Genomic DNA, 18,575 nt, shown 5'->3' with positions numbered 1-18,575 from the left:
ATTAGTAATAGGGATTCCTGAAGGGACTATCTGGGGATACAAAATTACTGTTATGTATTTGAAGGGTTAACATGAATACCAAGAGATCAATACTGCTTTTTTTTTTATCAAATGAAATATGAAAATAAGTTATTATTCATTACAACTGTGTTTGTCCACAGTTGATATAATTCAGAAATAGGAAGCCACATGCTATTAGTGCTTTTCTTTTTCTTTTTTAATCTTTATTGTTGAAAGTGTTACATATGTCCCCTTTCCCCCCCCATTGACCTCATAGACACCCCCCCCCTCCCGAGGCCTTCACCACCCTATTGTCTATGTCCATGGGTTATGCATATATGCATACAAGGTCTTTGGTTGATTACCTCCCACCCATCCACCCTCCCCCATGTTCCCTCCTAAATTCCACTCTCTGTTCCATGCTTTCATGTCTCTGGATCTACTCTGTTCATCAGTTTATTTTGTTACTTAGTTTCCACACATGAGTGAGATCATGTGATACTGTCTTTCTCTGACTGACTGACTTCATATCGATGCTTTTAAACATTAGCATCCAAGTAGTCCTAGTGGAAAAAGGTAGAAATAGGTCCATTCACCCCTTTTCAGTGCTCCATATATGCTGAAGATGATTTAAGACTGGTGAGAGCCCTAGCTGGTTTGGCTCAGTGGATAGAGTGTCAGCCTTCGGACTGAAGAGTCCCAGGTTCGATTCCAGTCAAGGGCACATGCCTGGGTTGTGGGCTTAATCCCCAGTTGGGGGCGTGCAGGAGGCAGCTGACCAATGATTCTCTCCCATCATTGATGTTTCTCTCTCTTTCTTTCTCTCTCTCTCTCTCTCCCCCGGCTCCTCAAAATTTTGTGGTAGTAATGCCTTTTACTCTGTGCTGTAATACATATTTGTTTTATTATAAGGTGTATTAAATTTGAAAATGCAAAGGTTAAGTTATATAAATTTTTTTTTCATAATAGTAGATCTCCATTGCCCATTGATCTGTGATTTCACATGGCCATGTACTCCTTAGGATGTGCACATCTCATTTCAGAAGCACGGGAATTCAGTGCATAGACTTATATTCTTTTTTTTTTTTTTTTAATATATTTTATTGATTTTTTACAGAGAGGAAGAGAGAGGGATAGAGAGTCAGAAACATCGATGAGAGAGAAACATCGATCAGCTGCCTCTTGCACACCCCCTACTGGGAATGCGCCCGCAACCAAGGCACATGCCCTTGACCGGAATCGAACCCGGGACCCCTGAGTCCGCAGGCCGATGCTCTATCCACTGAGCCAAACCGGTTTCGGCAGACTTATATTCTTAATGGAGTTATATTCTTAATTTTATTTTCATTATGGGAATTAAGTGAAGTAATGTATGCTCTTCATTGCCTTTTGATATAAACAGCTCAGAAAATTGCAGCTGCTATTGTTACAATTCTAAAGTTGGGATTTTTCAACTCCTTAAAAATACTGTCATGTAACTCAAGGGAGAAATTTAGTTTTGTGTTGACATAAAAATAGGCATCTAATTAGAATAAGTTAATGGCTCCTTAAAGCAGCATCCTATCTAATAAAAGAGTAATATGCAAATTGACCGTCACTCCAACACAATATGGCTGCCCCATGTGGTCAAAGATGGCCACCCCCATGTGGACACAAGATAGCTGGCACAAATGGCCAGCAGTGGAGGGCAGTTGAGGGGGGACCCAGGCCTGCAGGGGAGGGCAGTTGGGGGGGGGGCACCCAGGCCTCCAGGGGAGGGCAGTTGGGGGGGACCAGGCTTACAGAGGAGGGCAGTTGGGGGGGGACCAGGCCTGTAGGGGAGGACGGTTAGGGGTGACCAGGCTGGCAGGGGAGGGCAGTTAGGGGCAATCGGGCCGGCAAGGGAGCAGTTAGGCGTCGATCAGGCTGGCAGGGGAGTGGTTAGGGTGTGATCTGACTGGCAGGCAGAAGCAGTTAGGGGCAATCAGGCAGGCAGGCGAGCGGTTGGGAGGCAGCAGTCCTGGATTGTGAGAGGGATGTCCGACTGCCCGTTTAGGCCCGACCCTACCAGGATTGGGCCTAAATGGGCAGTCAGACATCCCTCGAGGGGTCCCAGATTTGAGAGGGTGCAGGCTGGGCTGAGGGACAACCTTCCCCCCTCCCCCCGTGCATGAATTTTGTGCACCAGGCCTCTAGTTTATATATACTACTAAATATGTTTCTAAGCATACAGTCTAAAATGTTCATTAAATATTTTATTAAACTTTCCTCTGACAGGAGGGCATAGTTTGAGCTTGTGCAACTAATTGGCCTTGGTAACCTATAGATTCAATAGATTTTAAATGTAATTTGAGATTTTACTATATATACACCTCTTATTTTACACACACACACACACACACACACACACACACACACACACACACTCCTCTTGTATTTGTATAGAAAGTTACAAATTCATGTCCATAATTGTATCACATATATTTTTTTCAGACTTTTATAGTGTGGTAAAATATACATAATATAAAATGTATCATTTTAACCCTTTGTAGTTTACATCCAGTGGCATTAAGTATATTCACAATATTGTGCAATATACTTATTTCATTCACTATTCATTTCCTGAACTTTTATAGACAAAAAACACTACCCATTAAATAACAACTCCCTGTACCCAGCCACATATCCCATAATGACATCTCTTCTGTTTTCTGTCTCTCTGAACTTGCCTATTCCAGGAATGTTATATAACAGATTATGCTATACTTGTCCTTTTGTATTTGGCTTATTTCACTTCACATAATGTCTTCAAAGTTCATCCATTGGTAGATGTATCAAAATTCCATTCCTTTTTAAGGCTGAATAATGTTCCACTGTATGTATATACCACATTTTGTTTATTCATCTATCTACTGGTAGAAATTTGGCTTGTTTTCAAGTTTTGGCTATTGTGAATAATGCTGCCATGATCATTGGTGTGCAAGTGTCTGTTTAATTCCATGCTTTCAGTTCTTTTGAATATCTATCTAGAAATGAAATTGTTGGATTATATGGCAATACTGTGTTTAACATTTTGTGGAATCTACAAACTCATAGCAGCTGCTCATTTCACATTCCTACCAGCAATGCACAAGGGTTCCAATTTCTCCACATCCTTGCCAACACTTACTCTTCATTGTTTTGGTAACAACCAAACTATGGTTGTAAAGTGGTATGTCATGGTTTTGATTTTCACTTCCATAATGATTAGTAATGTTGAGCATGTTTTCATTTGATTGATGGTCATTAGTATAATTTTTTTGGAGAAATTTTATTCAAGTCCTTTGTCCATTTTATAATTGTTTATGTTTTATTGTTGTCGAGTTATAAGAGTTCTTTTAAATATCCTGAATGTTAATCCCTTATTAGACATATGATTTGCAACATTTTTCTCCCATTCTTGGGTTGTCTTTTCATTTTGTTGATAGTGTCCTTTGATGCACAAAAGTTTTTAATTTTGATGAAGTCCAATTTTTTCTTTTGTTGACTGTGCTCTTTGGTTATATATAAAAAACAGTTGCCTGTTGGTACATGCACACCCCAAGAAAAACCCTGAGATTACCTCCATAAATGGAGGGCAGGGAAAGACTGAAGAAAGAGGCTGGCCACTCCATTCCAGTAATGAATAGAGTTTATTAAGGGAAAGTCACATAGGAGGCCTGTCTTGGGTGGCTGCAAAATGAAATAAATTGCCATGTCACTTGACAGGTGCCAAAGGATTGTGTAGGTTAAAAGGGGGAATAGTCACTGGTACCTGTACATGAATACTACCATGTATAGGAAATTACATGCTTGACCAAGTCAGAACGACAACCTGTTCCTGGAACTAGCACATAGCAAGAGGTAAGGAAAGGGTGCTGATGTATGTCAGAATTAACATCAGTTATAATGAAACAGTCTCTAAGAGGGGTTTATGGAAAGCAGCCTCCCTTCTGGCCAAGATCCAGCTTGCGGGACAAACAGCAGTCATGTTATAGAACAGTCTCTCCACATTGCCAACCCCAACTCCATGAAGAGTTTTGTTCTAAGAGTTTTAACAGGTTTAGGTCTTATGTTTAGGTCTTTTATTTTTTACAAAATGTATGTTTTTATTTCAGAGAGGAAGGGAGAGGGGAAGAGAGAGGGAAATATCAATGATGAGAGAGAATCATTGATCGGCTGCCTCCTGCAAGCCCCACACTGGTAACAAGCCCGCAACCTGGGTATGTGCCCTGATTGGGAATTGAAACATGACCTCCTGGTTCATAGGTCAGTGCTCAACCACTGAGCCATGCCAGCTAGGTCTTTTATTTTGAGTTAGTTTTTACATATGGTAAAGGAAAAGGGTCCAACTTCATTCTTTTGCATATAGATGTCCTGTTCTCCGCACCATTTGTTGAGAAGACTATCCTTTCTCCATTGAATGGGCTGGGCACTCTTGTCAAAAATCATTTCACCATAAATATGAGGGTTTATTTCTGGGGTCTAATCCATTGGTTATTAAGTAAATCTGTGTGCCAGTACCAAAACTGTTTTGATTACTGTAGCTTTGTAGAAAGTTTTGAAATTCAGATGTGTGAGTCATGTAATGATGGGTTTTTATGATTCTGCAAAAAAAAACACACCATTGTGATTTTAATAGGGATTGCATTGACTCTGTAGACCACTTTCAATAGTATTGTCATCTATATATATAAAACCCTAATATGCAAATAGACTGAATGGTGGAACAACTGGTCCCTATGACGTGCGCTGACCACCAGGGGGTGTGTGCAGAACATGGCGGGCATCAGCAGCAGGCAGCAGAGCATGGAACATGGCGGGCGTCGGCCTCAGAGGGATGGTGGAGCAGATGAGCAGGGGCGCCAGACCAAGGCAGGGCACCAGTTGCTGTCATCAGGGCAAGTCTCTGGTGGTTACTAAAAATTCTTTGCTCCCGCATGCCGTGGTCCTGCCCGACATTCACACCTACTGCCGACGCCAGCCCCGCACGTACCCGCTGCCAGCACCTGGTGCCGGCCCCGATTGCTTGGCACCATCAGCGGGTGTGAGTGGCAGCTGCTGCCCCGATTGCCTCTCAGGAGCAGGGGGAGGTGGAGAAGCCCTCAAGGGTGATCGGGGCTGGCAGCTGCCACTCGTACCACTGACGACACTGAGCGATCGGGACCGGCACCAGGTGCCAGCAGCAGGTGTGAGTTGGCGGTTCCGGCAGCAGGTGCGAGAAGCAGCTGCCGGCCCTGATGGCCCCTCAGGGCTTCTCCACTTCCCCCTGCTCCTGAGGGGCAATCGGGGCAGCAGCCACTGCTTGCACCCGCTCGTGGTGCCGGCCCCAGTTGCTCTATGTGGCCAGTGGTGGCACGGAGCGGGGCTGCCACAGACAGGGAACCAGGGGCTGTGGTGGAGGGGCCGGGCTGGAGCGTGGAGGATGGGCCGAGACCCGCCTCTGTGCCAACCACAGCCTCTCGGCCTACAGTTCCTTTCAAGGTGCACGATTTCATGCACTGGGCCCCTAGTTTAACAATATTAAGCCTTTTTTTTTTTTAAATATATTTAAATATATTTTATTGATCTTTTACAGAGAGGAAGAGAGAGGGATAGAGAACTAGAAACATCGATGAGAGAGAAACATCGATCAGCTGCCTCTTGCACACCCACTACTGGGGATGTGCCCGCAACCAAGGTACATGCTCTTGACCGGAATCGAACCTGGGACCTTTCAGTCCGCAGGCCGACGCTCTATCCACTGAGCCAAACCGGTTTCGGCAATATTAAGCCTTTTAATCCATGAACATAGGATGTCATTCCAGTTATTGTCTTCCTTTCTTTCTGCAATATTTTGTAGTTTTAAGTATATATCATTTGCCTCCTTGTTTAAATTCATTTCTAAGTATTCTTTTTGATGTTACATAAATGGAACTTTTTAAAATTCCTTTTCAGATTACTCATTGTTAGTGTACACATACTTTTAAAAACATGTTTACATTTATTTGAAGAAGATCCAAAATAAAGAACTGTTAAAATTTGTAATTCGGGTTGCCCCACTTCTTTCCCAATTCTCTTAAGAAATAAACAGACCTAAACATAACTATATTTCATAAGGTAAGCAAGTAGTGAAATTTAATTTTATTACACACTGACAGTGTGTAGTTGTTTCGAAGGTCTGTGAGAATATTTTTAAAAATTTTTACTATTCCTGTCATCCTAGAATCCACTGAAATTGAATGTGAATTATGTTTAAAGATATAGCAGATGTCCTTCTTCACATAGTAGTATTTAAAACATGTGTGGTTATTCTTTATTATAGGCCACACTATGTCAAAATGCCTAAAGGCAATGACTGACTCTAACTCTAAAGTAGGCTTATTAAATACTAGTACCCATTTGCAGGAAGAATCCTGCAAGCGGCTGCTGCGGCCGCATGCGCTGCTGCTGCCGCTGCCGCTGCCACTGCCATTGCCGCTGCCGTTTCGGCTGCTGCCGCCTGCCCTGCTCCGCCCCGTCCCGCCCCGTCCGGGCTTTCCCTCTGGCAGCCACTTTGCTTTCAGCTTTTCCTCCCTCTTCTTTCTAAGTTGTCTTCAGTCTTCACTCCTCCCTCCCTCAGCGTATGCAAATTAACCACCATCTTTGTTGGGTAATTTGCATACTCGCCCTGATTGGCTGGTTGGCATGGCTTTGGATGATGGGCGTGGCTTGGGTGTGGCAAAGGTGCGGTCAATTTGCATATTACTATTTTATTAGGTAGGATTTATTGGAAGTATAACTACCCATTCCAGAGTTTTACTTGATCATTTTTTATTTGAGAGGTACATTTTGGGTTATAGTGTAGTGCTTCTTAATTTAAGCTAACGTGATGTGTTTTGGATGTTTTTTGTTGATAGTAATTGAGTTCATGTAACCTACAAGTTCTTTTATAGATTGTTGTTAATTTGAGTAAGTCCACTTGTAAGTGTCTAACCCATGTTTACATTAGTGCAGCAGTGAGGCTCTAGTACCTAGAAAAGTTTGGATTGGGACTTGGAAATCAGCGGCTAATCAATACAATACCTTGTTTCTTTTGTGCTTGTGTTTAAGAACAACTCATTTAATATCTGTTGTTGATTCATCAACATTGAACTTATGACCAACAACAGTATAACTCATACCTGAACAAAGCTTACCTAACACAAGTATTTTTCAGTAATCGTGGACTTAGCTTTGTGAACTCTTCAACTTAGTTGTCTCTGGAACTTGAGAAGATGTCAAGAAAAAAAAAGCCTAGGTTACTAGTAACATCGGTTTTACCCCTTTTTTATTCTGAAATTTTATTTCTTATTGTAGAAACGTAGTTCCAATAATTGTTTTGCTTAGTTTCTACCTTCCCTAATATAAAGTTTAGATATTAAAAGGAAATATGCCCCACCAATTACATTGCTTAACACATTTCTTCACAGAAACATGGTTTTACCTGACAGTTTCTTTAGTGCTACTGGTATTCTATTTCAGGAATATTTTTAGTTATATAGTCTCTTCTGTGCTATGATATATTTTTTTTCATATATAATTGGCATATATTATATATGTATATATTAATGGTATATATATATATATATAGGTGTGTGTATATATATTATGTATGTATATGTACATCATTATTTCTATGGGAAAATGTTCCAAATTCCATATTTTAACAAGTTAAATATAACCTGATAAGTATTTTGATTTTTGTGTGTGTGTATATTAGTCTTAATGTAGTCTTATTCGTCTTAACTTTTCAATTAATTTTGAAGTTTACTGGTATGTGTGAGTGTAACTGGATATAAATAAACCTTTTATTTGACCTAGCAAAGAGTCTCATTTGTTTACTTACAAATGAAGACTTTCAAATGCTTTGTCTGTTTTGTGTATGTTCTCAGTCTCATAATGGAAATTTAGATGACAGATGTCTAAAAATATATACTAAATTAAAATATATCGTGGATCATTTTGGATAGATCATGGTTATATACCAGCAACTCATATTGAACATATGGTTTTGGCTTTTGATGTCAACTTTTAGAACTATATTTCAGTGACTTTTTTACTATTATTATTATTTTTTTGCCTTTAGATCATTTGGGGAATATTTTTCATCTTAGTTGCATTGCTGTTTGTGATTTCTCTCTTTTTGTCAAAGTAAGTACACTAGACACATTTACTAAAGCACTTATATAAATCTTATGATGTTACACATTTTCCATGCTGAATAATTCTATTAGTGTAGTCTGTTCATCTTCAGTGGTCATTTTACTTGAATTGTTCTATAGCATTGACTCAAAGAATGACTAAAACATTTCAATAGTAGTTAGTATTTCTTTATTCTTTATTAATTGACCAATATCTGTAAGGTATTTAAGTGAGGTTCAATTTGTTTTTTGAGGTTTTCTTTGACTCAGTTGAATTTGCATGCTTATATTTTGTATGCTTAAGTTATAAATTAACTGAAAATGTGGTCATATAATATATAAAAATCACTATAATTTTTATTTTACTTTTTTAGTTTGGATAAAGCTCTTCATTCAGCTGGAATCAATTCTGGTTTCATAATTTTTGGAACTAATCTGAGTAATCCACTGAATATGCTTTTGCCTTTACTACAAAGAGTAAGTAAAAAGAACAATCATTTTATACTCTAGCACATATTCTTACAAACTGTCAAATTATTATGTTGAAAAACCTATTAATACTTGGCAGTATATGCTTGTGCCCTCGGCTGATTTGGCATTTTATTTATACATGACTTTTACATTGATATGTTGCTTTAAGGATTATTATATTGGTATATTGCTGAACTCTTAAGGTAAGATTTTTAAGCAATTCCTGTTTTTAATTTTTGATGAAGTTTTTTATTCATATTTAAATGTAATTTCTAGCTTAATTTGTTATAGGATTTTTCTTATGATAATGGTACTAAACAATTTGGTAATAGTTTAGTAATTGTTTTGGGGGGATTTTTTTTATTTTTATAGTAGATTTTTTTTAATTTTTATATTTTATTTTTATAGTATTTTATTGGAGAGGGTGCAGGCTGGGCTGAGGGACACACACACACACATACACACACACACACACCCCATGCATGAATTTCATGCACCGGGCATGCACCGGGCCTCTAGTTTTAAAATGAAGCTGTATCAGATAGAGACTACTTCCACCTGTGAGTATAAGAAAAACCATTTAAATTGAGTATAATAAAAACCATTTTTATTTTTTTATTCTTATTTTTATAGATCTAAATCAGGGTTGATATTTTAAACATTTGCCAAATGTAAATAATGACATTTCAGTTAATTTTATATGACTTCTAAAGCCCTGCGTGTGTATTAAATTTAATTTTATCTTTTTTTTTTTTTTTTAGGTTTTCCCTCTTGATTACATTCTTATAACAATTATTATTATGTACTTTATTTTTACTTCAATGGCGGGGATTAGAAATATTGGCATATGGTTCTTTTGGATTAGAGTGAGTATATACTACAGTATTATTACTTTCATTTTGTTCATACTCTTTATTATTGAAAATTATCTTAGATTTATAATATAGAAGTTATAAATACATTGATACTAAAAGTGATTGAAAATTAGCATTTTTACTTTATGCTAACATAAAAGTGCTTTTGTGTAGAGCAATGGTTATTAAACAGGAGTGATTTGCCCCTGGATACTTTTGGCAATGTTGGAGACATTTCCAGCTGCTACCACTAGGGGATGCTATTGGCACCTAGTGGGTAGAGGCCAGGGATTCTGATAAACACCCTATGGTGCACAGGGCAGCCTCAGACAACAAGGACTCATCCAGCCCATAATGTCACCCGTGCCAAGAATGAGAAGCTCTGGTCTAGAATTTATATTATTTCCCTTAATGTTTGGCTTCATGGAAACACATTGAAGCACAATTGGATATATTGTAGTTCAAAAGATGGTCCTTCCTACTAGGAGTTAAAGATCATTACATGATTAGAGAAAGGGTTATTTTCTTCTAATGTTCATTTTGAGGTGAATTAAGAACCCTATATAATAAAGAGGTAATATGCAAATTGACCATCACTCTAACACACAAGATGGCCAGCAGGGGGGCAGTTGTGGGCGATCAGGCCAGCAGGGGAGGGAAGTTGGGAGGGACCAGGCCTGAAAGAGAGGGCAGTTGGGGGCGATGAGGCCTGTAGGGGAGGGCAGTTAGGGGTGACCGGGTCGGCAGAGGAGGGCAGTTGGGGCAACCAGGCCTGCAGGGGAGCAGTTAGGCATTTATCAGGCTGGCAGGGGAGTAGTTAGGGGGTGATTAGGCTGGCAGGCAGAAGCGGTTAGGGGCAATCAGGCAGGCAGGCAGGCAGGCAGGCGAGCAGTTGGGAGCCAGCAGTCCTGGATTGTGAGAGGGTTGTCCAACTTCCTGTTTAGTCCTATCGGGCCTAAATGGGCAGTTGGACATCCCTTGAGGGGTCCCAGATTGGAGAGGGTGCAGGCTGGGCTGAGCAACAACCTCCACCCCCCGCCCCGTGCACGAATTTCGTGCACCGGGCATCTAGTTTTAAAATGAAGCTGTATCAGATAGAGACTACTTCCACCTGTGAGTATAAGTAAAACCATTTAAATAGTGGCTTGAACTAATGAGTGACTTCTTGCTATGGGAAAAAAAAAATCTAACATTGGTTTACTAGCTCAAAAATGTCAAATCCAATATCTCTGTAATCCTCTTGGCTTCTCTCTCATTATTGTAATTTGACAGCTGCAGCTCTATTTATCCTGTCCACATTACATAAGGAAAAGGTAGTTGGGAGGAAGCGGTGACACCTATAATAAAACAAAACTTTCCCAGAAATCTCCACTAGACTTTGACTTTTCTTTGATATTTAATATTTTATCACTGCCGGCCACTACTAGGTGCAAGGGAAGCTGGGAAAGGTAAAATTTTAGGTGATTATATCATCATCCCATCCAGAACTGGAATTCTACTACTCTGTATTATACTACAGTCCAGTAATAAAACAGGTAGGTGGTACCTTAGTTGCTAAAATAAAAGTGTGCTCTGCCATTGAAGCATATGTTTTAGTTTTGCTCTGGTATAGGTACATGAGAATATGTAGTCATATTATAATAAACTAGATTTTATGACAGTATTAGGATGTTGAGTATTTCATAGAAATGAGTATTTATAATCATGTGATGTGTCTGTTCTTGTGTATTATTATATAAAACCACAAATAAATACTTACAATTTAAACTAATTCTTCTAATTTTTAGATAGAATTAGAGGTAGTTCACAATTCTTCTTCGCTCTATGAACTTCTAACAGATGCTATTGCATAATACATTTAGAATGTTTGTCTGGAAACAGACCATGCAAATACTGATATAGTCCCTGGGTCCTGAGTTTTTAATGAGTCATTTAAAGGTTACTTTCTATATAGATGCTTTGCCATGATCCTATCTAATAAAAGGGTAATATGCAAATTAACTGTCACTCCGTCACAAAGATGGAAGTGCTCATAGCCACAAGATGTTGGCGCCCAGTCCTCGGGGGGGCGGCTGCTGAGAGCGGGCAGCACGAGTGGCCTGGTGGAATGCTTGCTTCATCGCCGCGGTGACGAGGCAAGCATTCCACCCCGGCCACAGAGGGCCTCTGGGCCACGGAGAGCCTCTGGGCAGCGGGCGTGGAGCAGCGAGGCCCTGCAGAGAGCTACTGGTGCACAGATTCGTGCACAGGGCTACTAGTCTATTATAATACAAGTGTAATATGCTAATTAGACCGGACAGCCAAATGACCTTCCGGACAAAGCTGCCGCAGCGGGGACAGAGACAGAGGCAGTTAGGGGTGATCAGGCAGGCAGGCAAGCATTTAGGGGCGATCACACAAGCAGGCAGGAGTGGTTAGGGGTGATCAGGCAGGTAGGCAGGTGAGCTGTTAGGAGCCAGCCCTCTCAGATTGTGAGAGGGATAGGACCTAAACCGTCAGTCAGACAACCTCTGACGGGTCCTGGATTGCGAGAGGGTGCAGGCGGGGCTGAGGGACAACCCCCCTCCCATGCACGAATTTCGTGCACTGAGCCTCTAGTTTTAAAATAAATCTAAACCTGAAAGCTGTGCAGGGAGAAAATTGTTTTTAACATCCTTATAATTATTTGGAATGATTAGGAATTCTTAGTATTTATTTTGAAAAAAGAAATGGTTGATTAAACTGTGTTCATTGCCCCTAAAATATGAGCAGGTCTTAGTGCCTTACAAATAAATATATTGCTAAAATGTTGTTACTGTCTTTTTTCTTCCTAGTTATATAAAATCAGAAGAGGCAGGACCAGGCCCCAGGCACTCTTATTTCTCTGCATGATACTTCTGCTTATTGTCCTTCACACTAGCTATATGATTTATAGTCTTGCTCCCCAGTATGTTATGTATGGAAGCCAAAATTACTTAATAGAGGTAAGTGCAAAACCTAAAAATTCATTATTTTGATATTTCAAATATACTGATATTTTAAAGCAAATTTTAATTTATGAAGGCTAGCATAAGATATGAGTTCATCAGATTAAATTTAACTTTGTTAAACCTGTTTTTTTTTTTTAAATATATTTTATTGATTTTTTACAGAGAGGAAGAGAGAGAGGGATAGAGAGTTAGAAACATCGATGAGAGAGAAACATCGATCAGCTGCCTCTTGCACACTCCCTACTGGGGATGTGCCCGCAACCAAGGTACATGCCCTTGACCGAATCGAACCTGGGACCTTTCAGTCCGCAGGCCGACGCTCTATCCACTGAGCCAAACCGGTTTCGGCTAAACCTGTTTTTTTATTCCATTTTTGAGCATATTTATATTTGTTTCTTACAAGTTCTTTTTAAAAATAACACACTATTCATTAAAATATTTTTAAAATGGATCCCATGATGTTAAGCTACTGAGCTTTACATCAGAACTTTAATAAAACCCGTAACATTTCCTCTAAAATAGCATTTTAAGTAAATTTATTAATATAGTTCCCCAAAAAGTTTTGGTAAGAAAAATATGTCTGCTCATCAGTACTATGAACGCCACAGAGATCCTTTATAAATATTTTATTTGTAGGTAACTGGGTGTTCTCTTACCTATGACACTGATTTTTTGATGTTGATCTTTCAAAGGCAGCTGTGGTTCCTATTTATAATTGGGCAGCTAGTTTGGGTTTTTTGACAATTTAAAATATTTTGGCCATATCTGATTCAACCTTTGTTTAGTTGTTTTTCCTTTTCCTAAAATATTCAAATCTAATCCATGTTTCAGAGTCTCATTCAAGCCTTGCTTTAATAGAGTCTTATTGTTAATCTAGTCTGCTCACATCATTCCTTTTTTTATCCTGTACTTATCCTCCATCCTTTTGTACTTTAACTTGTAGTTAGGGACAAAAGCATCTAACTAGCACATCAAACCCTCAATCAATACCATCTATATATTGCTAAGTATTGTAAAGTTAGTTCATTGAAAAAAGTTAAGTAATAATGTGGGAGGAGCAATCATGGTGGAGGTACAGGAATGACGAGTTTGGGAAACACAATACTAGAAGATCACCCGAATCATAAATCTCACTTTATACTTTTTAATTCTCTTCTTGCCTCATCCCCAGCATGTAGTTCACTGGGTCATGCTTTTTAAACATTTTTCTTTGAATGAATGAAGATCGTGCTTTTACATGGACCAAAGATATTCTTTTTTTGCTTCACTGTGGAAAAATAAGTGGGTTCTTGGGGAAGGAGCTCTGTTGTTCAACACAGGACCTAAGGATTGTTGCAATAAAATCTTCATGTTAAATTTATCTTAAAACTTACTATTTAGAGTATTAGTTAGATGTAGTTTAATAGAAAACATAGTATAAAGTTAATGTGATTACTTTGGAATCAAAATATGATTTTTAATTTTCATGTTTCAGAGCAATATAACTTATGATGACCATAAAGGCAACTCAACACTTTCCGTGCCAAAGAGATGTGATGCAGATGCCCCTGAAGGTAAAGCAACTCGTACAGCTGTAAGAAAAGTATTGCCTTACATTTTGCTGTGTTAATTATTTGGTGCATTTGTTTTAATATATAGTGACAGAGGAACTTTTAGCAAGAAGAAATTGGTAAGTCTCTTCAGTAGAATTTCTTGATGATATAATGATTTTAATTAAGAAAAAGACCATTATAAATTAGTTGCTTAGGAAGTAATAAAGGTAGGTATAATTTATCACATTTACTAATATAAGAAGCCACTCTTAAGTGTTTTTTCTTAGGTGGAATTCATAATTTTTAGAACCAAGATCAAAAGTACCTGTGACCTAAAATAACCTTTAATTTGTCCAAACCTAGTCACTTTAGTTAATAATGTTAACGATAATAGCATTAACTTTTAAGAACATATAATTGTGTTCCAGGCACAGTGCTAAGTATTTCATGAGTATTCTGAGAAAAACTCTGATCCTGTGCTCCTAACCTCTATGTATTTTTAGAGAATCACTTTTCCTCCACTATTTTCTGTGTGCTAAGGTGATTATTTTCCCTTTGAATATTATAATATTTTGTCCTGATTAAGGATTTCAGATTTATTCCTTCAAAATTTACAGGGTTTTTTTTTTTTTCCTACTCTGCCTTCAAAATGCTTTTATTTCAGGGTAAAGTAATATGTCAAATATAGTATATTTCTTCATAAACCATTCATGGATATCATTATGAAAAAGATACATTCTGAGTTTTTTAGTGAGGCCAACTATAGAATGTGATGGAGTAGCAGGAATAGGTACAGAATACAGGGATAGCCCAGAGGAAGAAGTAATTTACTCTGCCTGGAGAAGATCATTGTGGAATGGAAGTCAAAAAGAAACCAGAGCTTCAAGGTTAAAGATTTATCTGGTATGTGTGCACCTAGAGAAGGCTTTTGTATGCAGAGGGACAAAACACACAGATAAAATCATCTTAAACTCTATGGGTATATGTTCAAGAGAATTTAAAACATTCTTTTGTTTTTTAAATTATGGGGGTAGGGTAATGGAGAGAAGGAGGAAATGAGATTGCATAGTTAGGATCAGGTCACAAAAGGTCTTGCAAAATAACTAAAGGGCCAGTAGTTTTAAACAATTAAGTAGATGTTATGATTTCTTTTCAGTAACTTAATTATAACAATTATATAGAGAACAGATTTGTGAAATTGAGACCAGAGCATAGAAATCTTGTGTGAGGTGTTGTCTGGGAGAGCTATTTATAATAATCCAAAAGAGATGGTGAAAGCCTGAACTATACAGTGGTCATGAGGGTGTGAAATGAAGAAAGAAATTTGTGGGTTTAATTTAAAGAATTTCTTATTGCTTGGATCTAGAGCAGTGACAAGGGAAATAGAGAGTTCTAGAATGGCTTCTTGTTACTTTGTAGTTTGGTAAATTTCAGTTTCACCAAACTGAGATAAAATCCATACTAAGGTTAGAGAAAAGTGTAAGAAATGATTAGTTGACTTGATATGTCTCAGGAATATTCAGGTGAAGATTTTATAGGCAATTGAATGTATATGTAAGGAATTTTGAGGGTAGAGAATGAGAAGAGCATGAAGACTGGAACTCAGAGGAAAATCTAAGTGCAAAGGAGGTATAGAGAAAAGCAGTGCAAAAAATGCTAATGATGAAGATAAAAATTGTATTGAATATAAAGGAATATAAAGCAGTGACTGAGTTTACTTAGTCTGCATAGGAATTCTTAATAGAGATTGAGAGAGATTGGATGGAAACTATAGAAGGCATTCAGAGTTGAGGACATTTTTTTTAAAGATTAGGAGAGACTTAGGGATGGTGGGATAAAACTAATGGAGTGGGAGTGGTTGAAGAAAAATATCAGAGGTTGAATGATGGACCAGTATCATTCATTTCTGGAGGAGATGATATTAAGAACATCAAGACAGAATGCTTTCTGTAGATTGCAAAGAAGGAAGCAATGATGTGGACTCAGTGAGGGTGGGCAGGAAGTTGGCATTTCTGGATGATTGTCTCAATTTGCTATGAAGTGTTAAGTTTAGGTCATCTGCTGATAATTGAGTGGGCACAAAATTGAAAAAAAAAGTGTCAAAAGGTTTTGATAGGCCATGAAAGTGAATAGAAGAGGGATCTGATTGAAGATATATGTCAAGGGACAGAGATGAAATGATCAATTTGTATTTTTGTTGAAAAGGTCGGTAAACTGGTATGATTATTCTCCATCATTGCTTAGGTTGTTTGGGGAAGGTGGTTGAAGAATGAAGTGGGATGGAAAACAAAGGACAAGCTGAGAGGTAGAGAATGAAGTGACCAACCTCAGAGTCCAGAATGCATAGGGAATAAAGAAGAGGCTAAAACTGGGAGAACAAGAGAAGGGAACACAGATATGGTAGGGATGCCTCTTTTTGCCTGAAGAAATAATAGTAAAATATTTTTAGGATAAATAATATACTTGATTTTCCAGTTCTACATTTTAATGACTTTAGGCCTAGAGTTTTTACTTTAAAATGTGCATACACACATCATTAGTAGGGTTGATAATTGAAATGCTTTGGGTTGTCACTTTTAGCTAAATGCAAATAGAATGAAAAATTAAATGTTGAGTTGATTTGTAATATTTTAAAACAAGAAGGCAGTGGTCCTGGAGATATAAAATTATTAAGATTCTGTTTCTTAAATTATTGTACTGCTATTGAAACTTTAAGCAAAAATGCAAAACAAAACAAGATTTCGGAATTACCTCACACTTACGTGAGGCTTTAAGAATGCCTTTATATTGCTGAACTGAGTGAATTTGTGTAGCATAGATCAATAAGCGTTAGTCAAGTGATATACTTGACCATGACATTTTTATGAATCACATTTAGTATTTTTCTTTTTCAGTCTAATCTAATTTATAGTGCTTAAAATGACTCCTTTTGAACTATTTAATATTTTTCTTAAACATTGAAGTTGACTTATCCTTTGAAATGTTACTTTGCAGTACAAAATATACCCTTTAGTTTTGCGGATTTGATTTATACTTCCAACCTTTTTCTGTTCTCAATCTAATCTCCAAATTTAATTTTACCTGTGCATATTTGGAAAAGAATGATAGAAATATAATCATTGAATTTGGAGTGTCAGGGTACATTTTTTAAAAAGAGAATACTTTAAAAATAATGATGGAAAAAAATGAAAAAGCAAATGAAGGCATGGCACTTAACACATGGGGTGGAGATGGGGTGGAATGTGTGGTGATGGACTGGTGTGACACTATTTAAAGGCGAGCTGGTAACATTGTGACATTTTGGTAGGAACGTTTGATTAAGGTAGATGATGGTATAATATAAGTTCCTCAGGCACTTGATGGCATCTTTGTTATGTGTTTATGGCAAATAACAGAATTTTGGAGAATAATTTTAAATTTAGAAACAAAAATGATAATTTACAGTGTTATAAATAAAATTATTTCTAAAACATATTAAAGCAGTGATTTTTAAAACTACATATATTGATCTCATCAATTTTAAGTACATTTTAGAGACTTTTAAAGTAATATTGTGTTCATATTTGGGGTGGTCTGGCATTTATTAAACATATTAAAAATATTACTGAAACCCCAGTTTCAGGTATTTATTATGTGTATGATTCAAAAGAGAGTTATTCATCTAAAAATAGTTCAGGTTTTTTGTGTTTAAAATAATATCTTAAAGAATAGAATAATTTAGCAAATTTATAAAGAATGCTTATTATACTATACTAGTGGACCTGTGCATGAAATTCGTGCACAGGGGTGGGGGGTGGGGGGCGTGTCCCTCAGCCCAGCCTGCTTGCCCCTAACTGCCCCCCCCTGCCAGCCTGCTCACCTCCAACTGCCCCCCCCCCCCCTGCTGGCCTGCTCGTTCCCACCTTCCCTCCCCACTGGCCTGCTTGCCCCCAACTGCCCCCCTGCTGGCCTGCTCACTCCAAACTGCCCCTCCCCGCTGTCCTGATCACCTCCAACTGACCCACACTGACAGCCTGCTTGCCCCCAACTGCCCCCTCCCCCACCAGCCTGATCACCCCCAACTTCCCCCTGTGCCAGTGTGCTCGCCCCCAACTGACCCCCCTGCTGGTCTGCTTACCCCCAATGGCCCCGCCCCCCACCAGCCTGATCACTCACAACTGCTGTCCCATCCTGGCCTGATCACCCACAACTGCCCTCCCCTCTTGGCCTCTAACTGCCTCTACCTCGGCCCCGCCACCATGGCTTTGTCCAGAAAGTCTCCTGGAAGGTCTCCCAGTCTAATTAGCATATTATCCTTTTATTAGTATAGATGGAGGCCTGGTGCAAGGGTGGGGGCCCACTGGTTTGCCCTGAAAGGTGTCCCGGATCAAGGTGGGGGTTCCCTTGGGGTGTGGGACGGCTTGGGCAAGGGGCCTGTGGTGGTTTGCAGGCTGGCCACACCCCCATGGGGTGAGGGTCCCCACTGGGGGAGCATGGCCAGCCTGGGTGAGGGGCTGAGGGCTGTTTGCAGACTGGCCAAGCCCCCCAGTGGGGACCCTCACCCCATGGGGGTGTGGCCAGCCTGGGTGAGGGGCTGAGGGCTGTTTGCAGACTGGCCACAGCCCTTTCAGG

General features: G+C 38.9%; 1 protein-coding gene across 2 annotated transcripts in view; it reads left to right on the top strand.

The window, feature by feature from the left end:
* The window catches only part of LMBRD1 (LMBR1 domain containing 1), an 82,537-nt gene that overhangs the window by 53,148 nt on the left and 10,814 nt on the right, over positions 1-18,575 (top strand). Inside the window, exons 10-14 of one of the 2 annotated variants that reach the window (XM_008139641.3) lie at positions 8,084-8,148; positions 8,513-8,615; positions 9,371-9,475; positions 12,277-12,426; positions 13,907-13,985. In XM_008139641.3, coding sequence (XP_008137863.1) covers positions 8,084-8,148; positions 8,513-8,615; positions 9,371-9,475; positions 12,277-12,426; positions 13,907-13,985 — 502 coding nt within the window. Of the gene's footprint in view, positions 1-8,083; positions 8,149-8,512; positions 8,616-9,370; positions 9,476-12,276; positions 12,427-13,906; positions 14,006-18,575 lie in introns of both variants that reach the window. The other variant, XM_054722222.1, reaches the window with a different exon arrangement.

This window comes from Eptesicus fuscus, chromosome 10 (assembly GCF_027574615.1).
Source record: "Eptesicus fuscus isolate TK198812 chromosome 10, DD_ASM_mEF_20220401, whole genome shotgun sequence".
Taxonomy (NCBI): Eukaryota; Metazoa; Chordata; class Mammalia; order Chiroptera; family Vespertilionidae; genus Eptesicus; species Eptesicus fuscus.
Note: the sequence above shows the minus strand (reverse complement) of the source record. Positions and strands in the feature narration are given on the sequence as shown.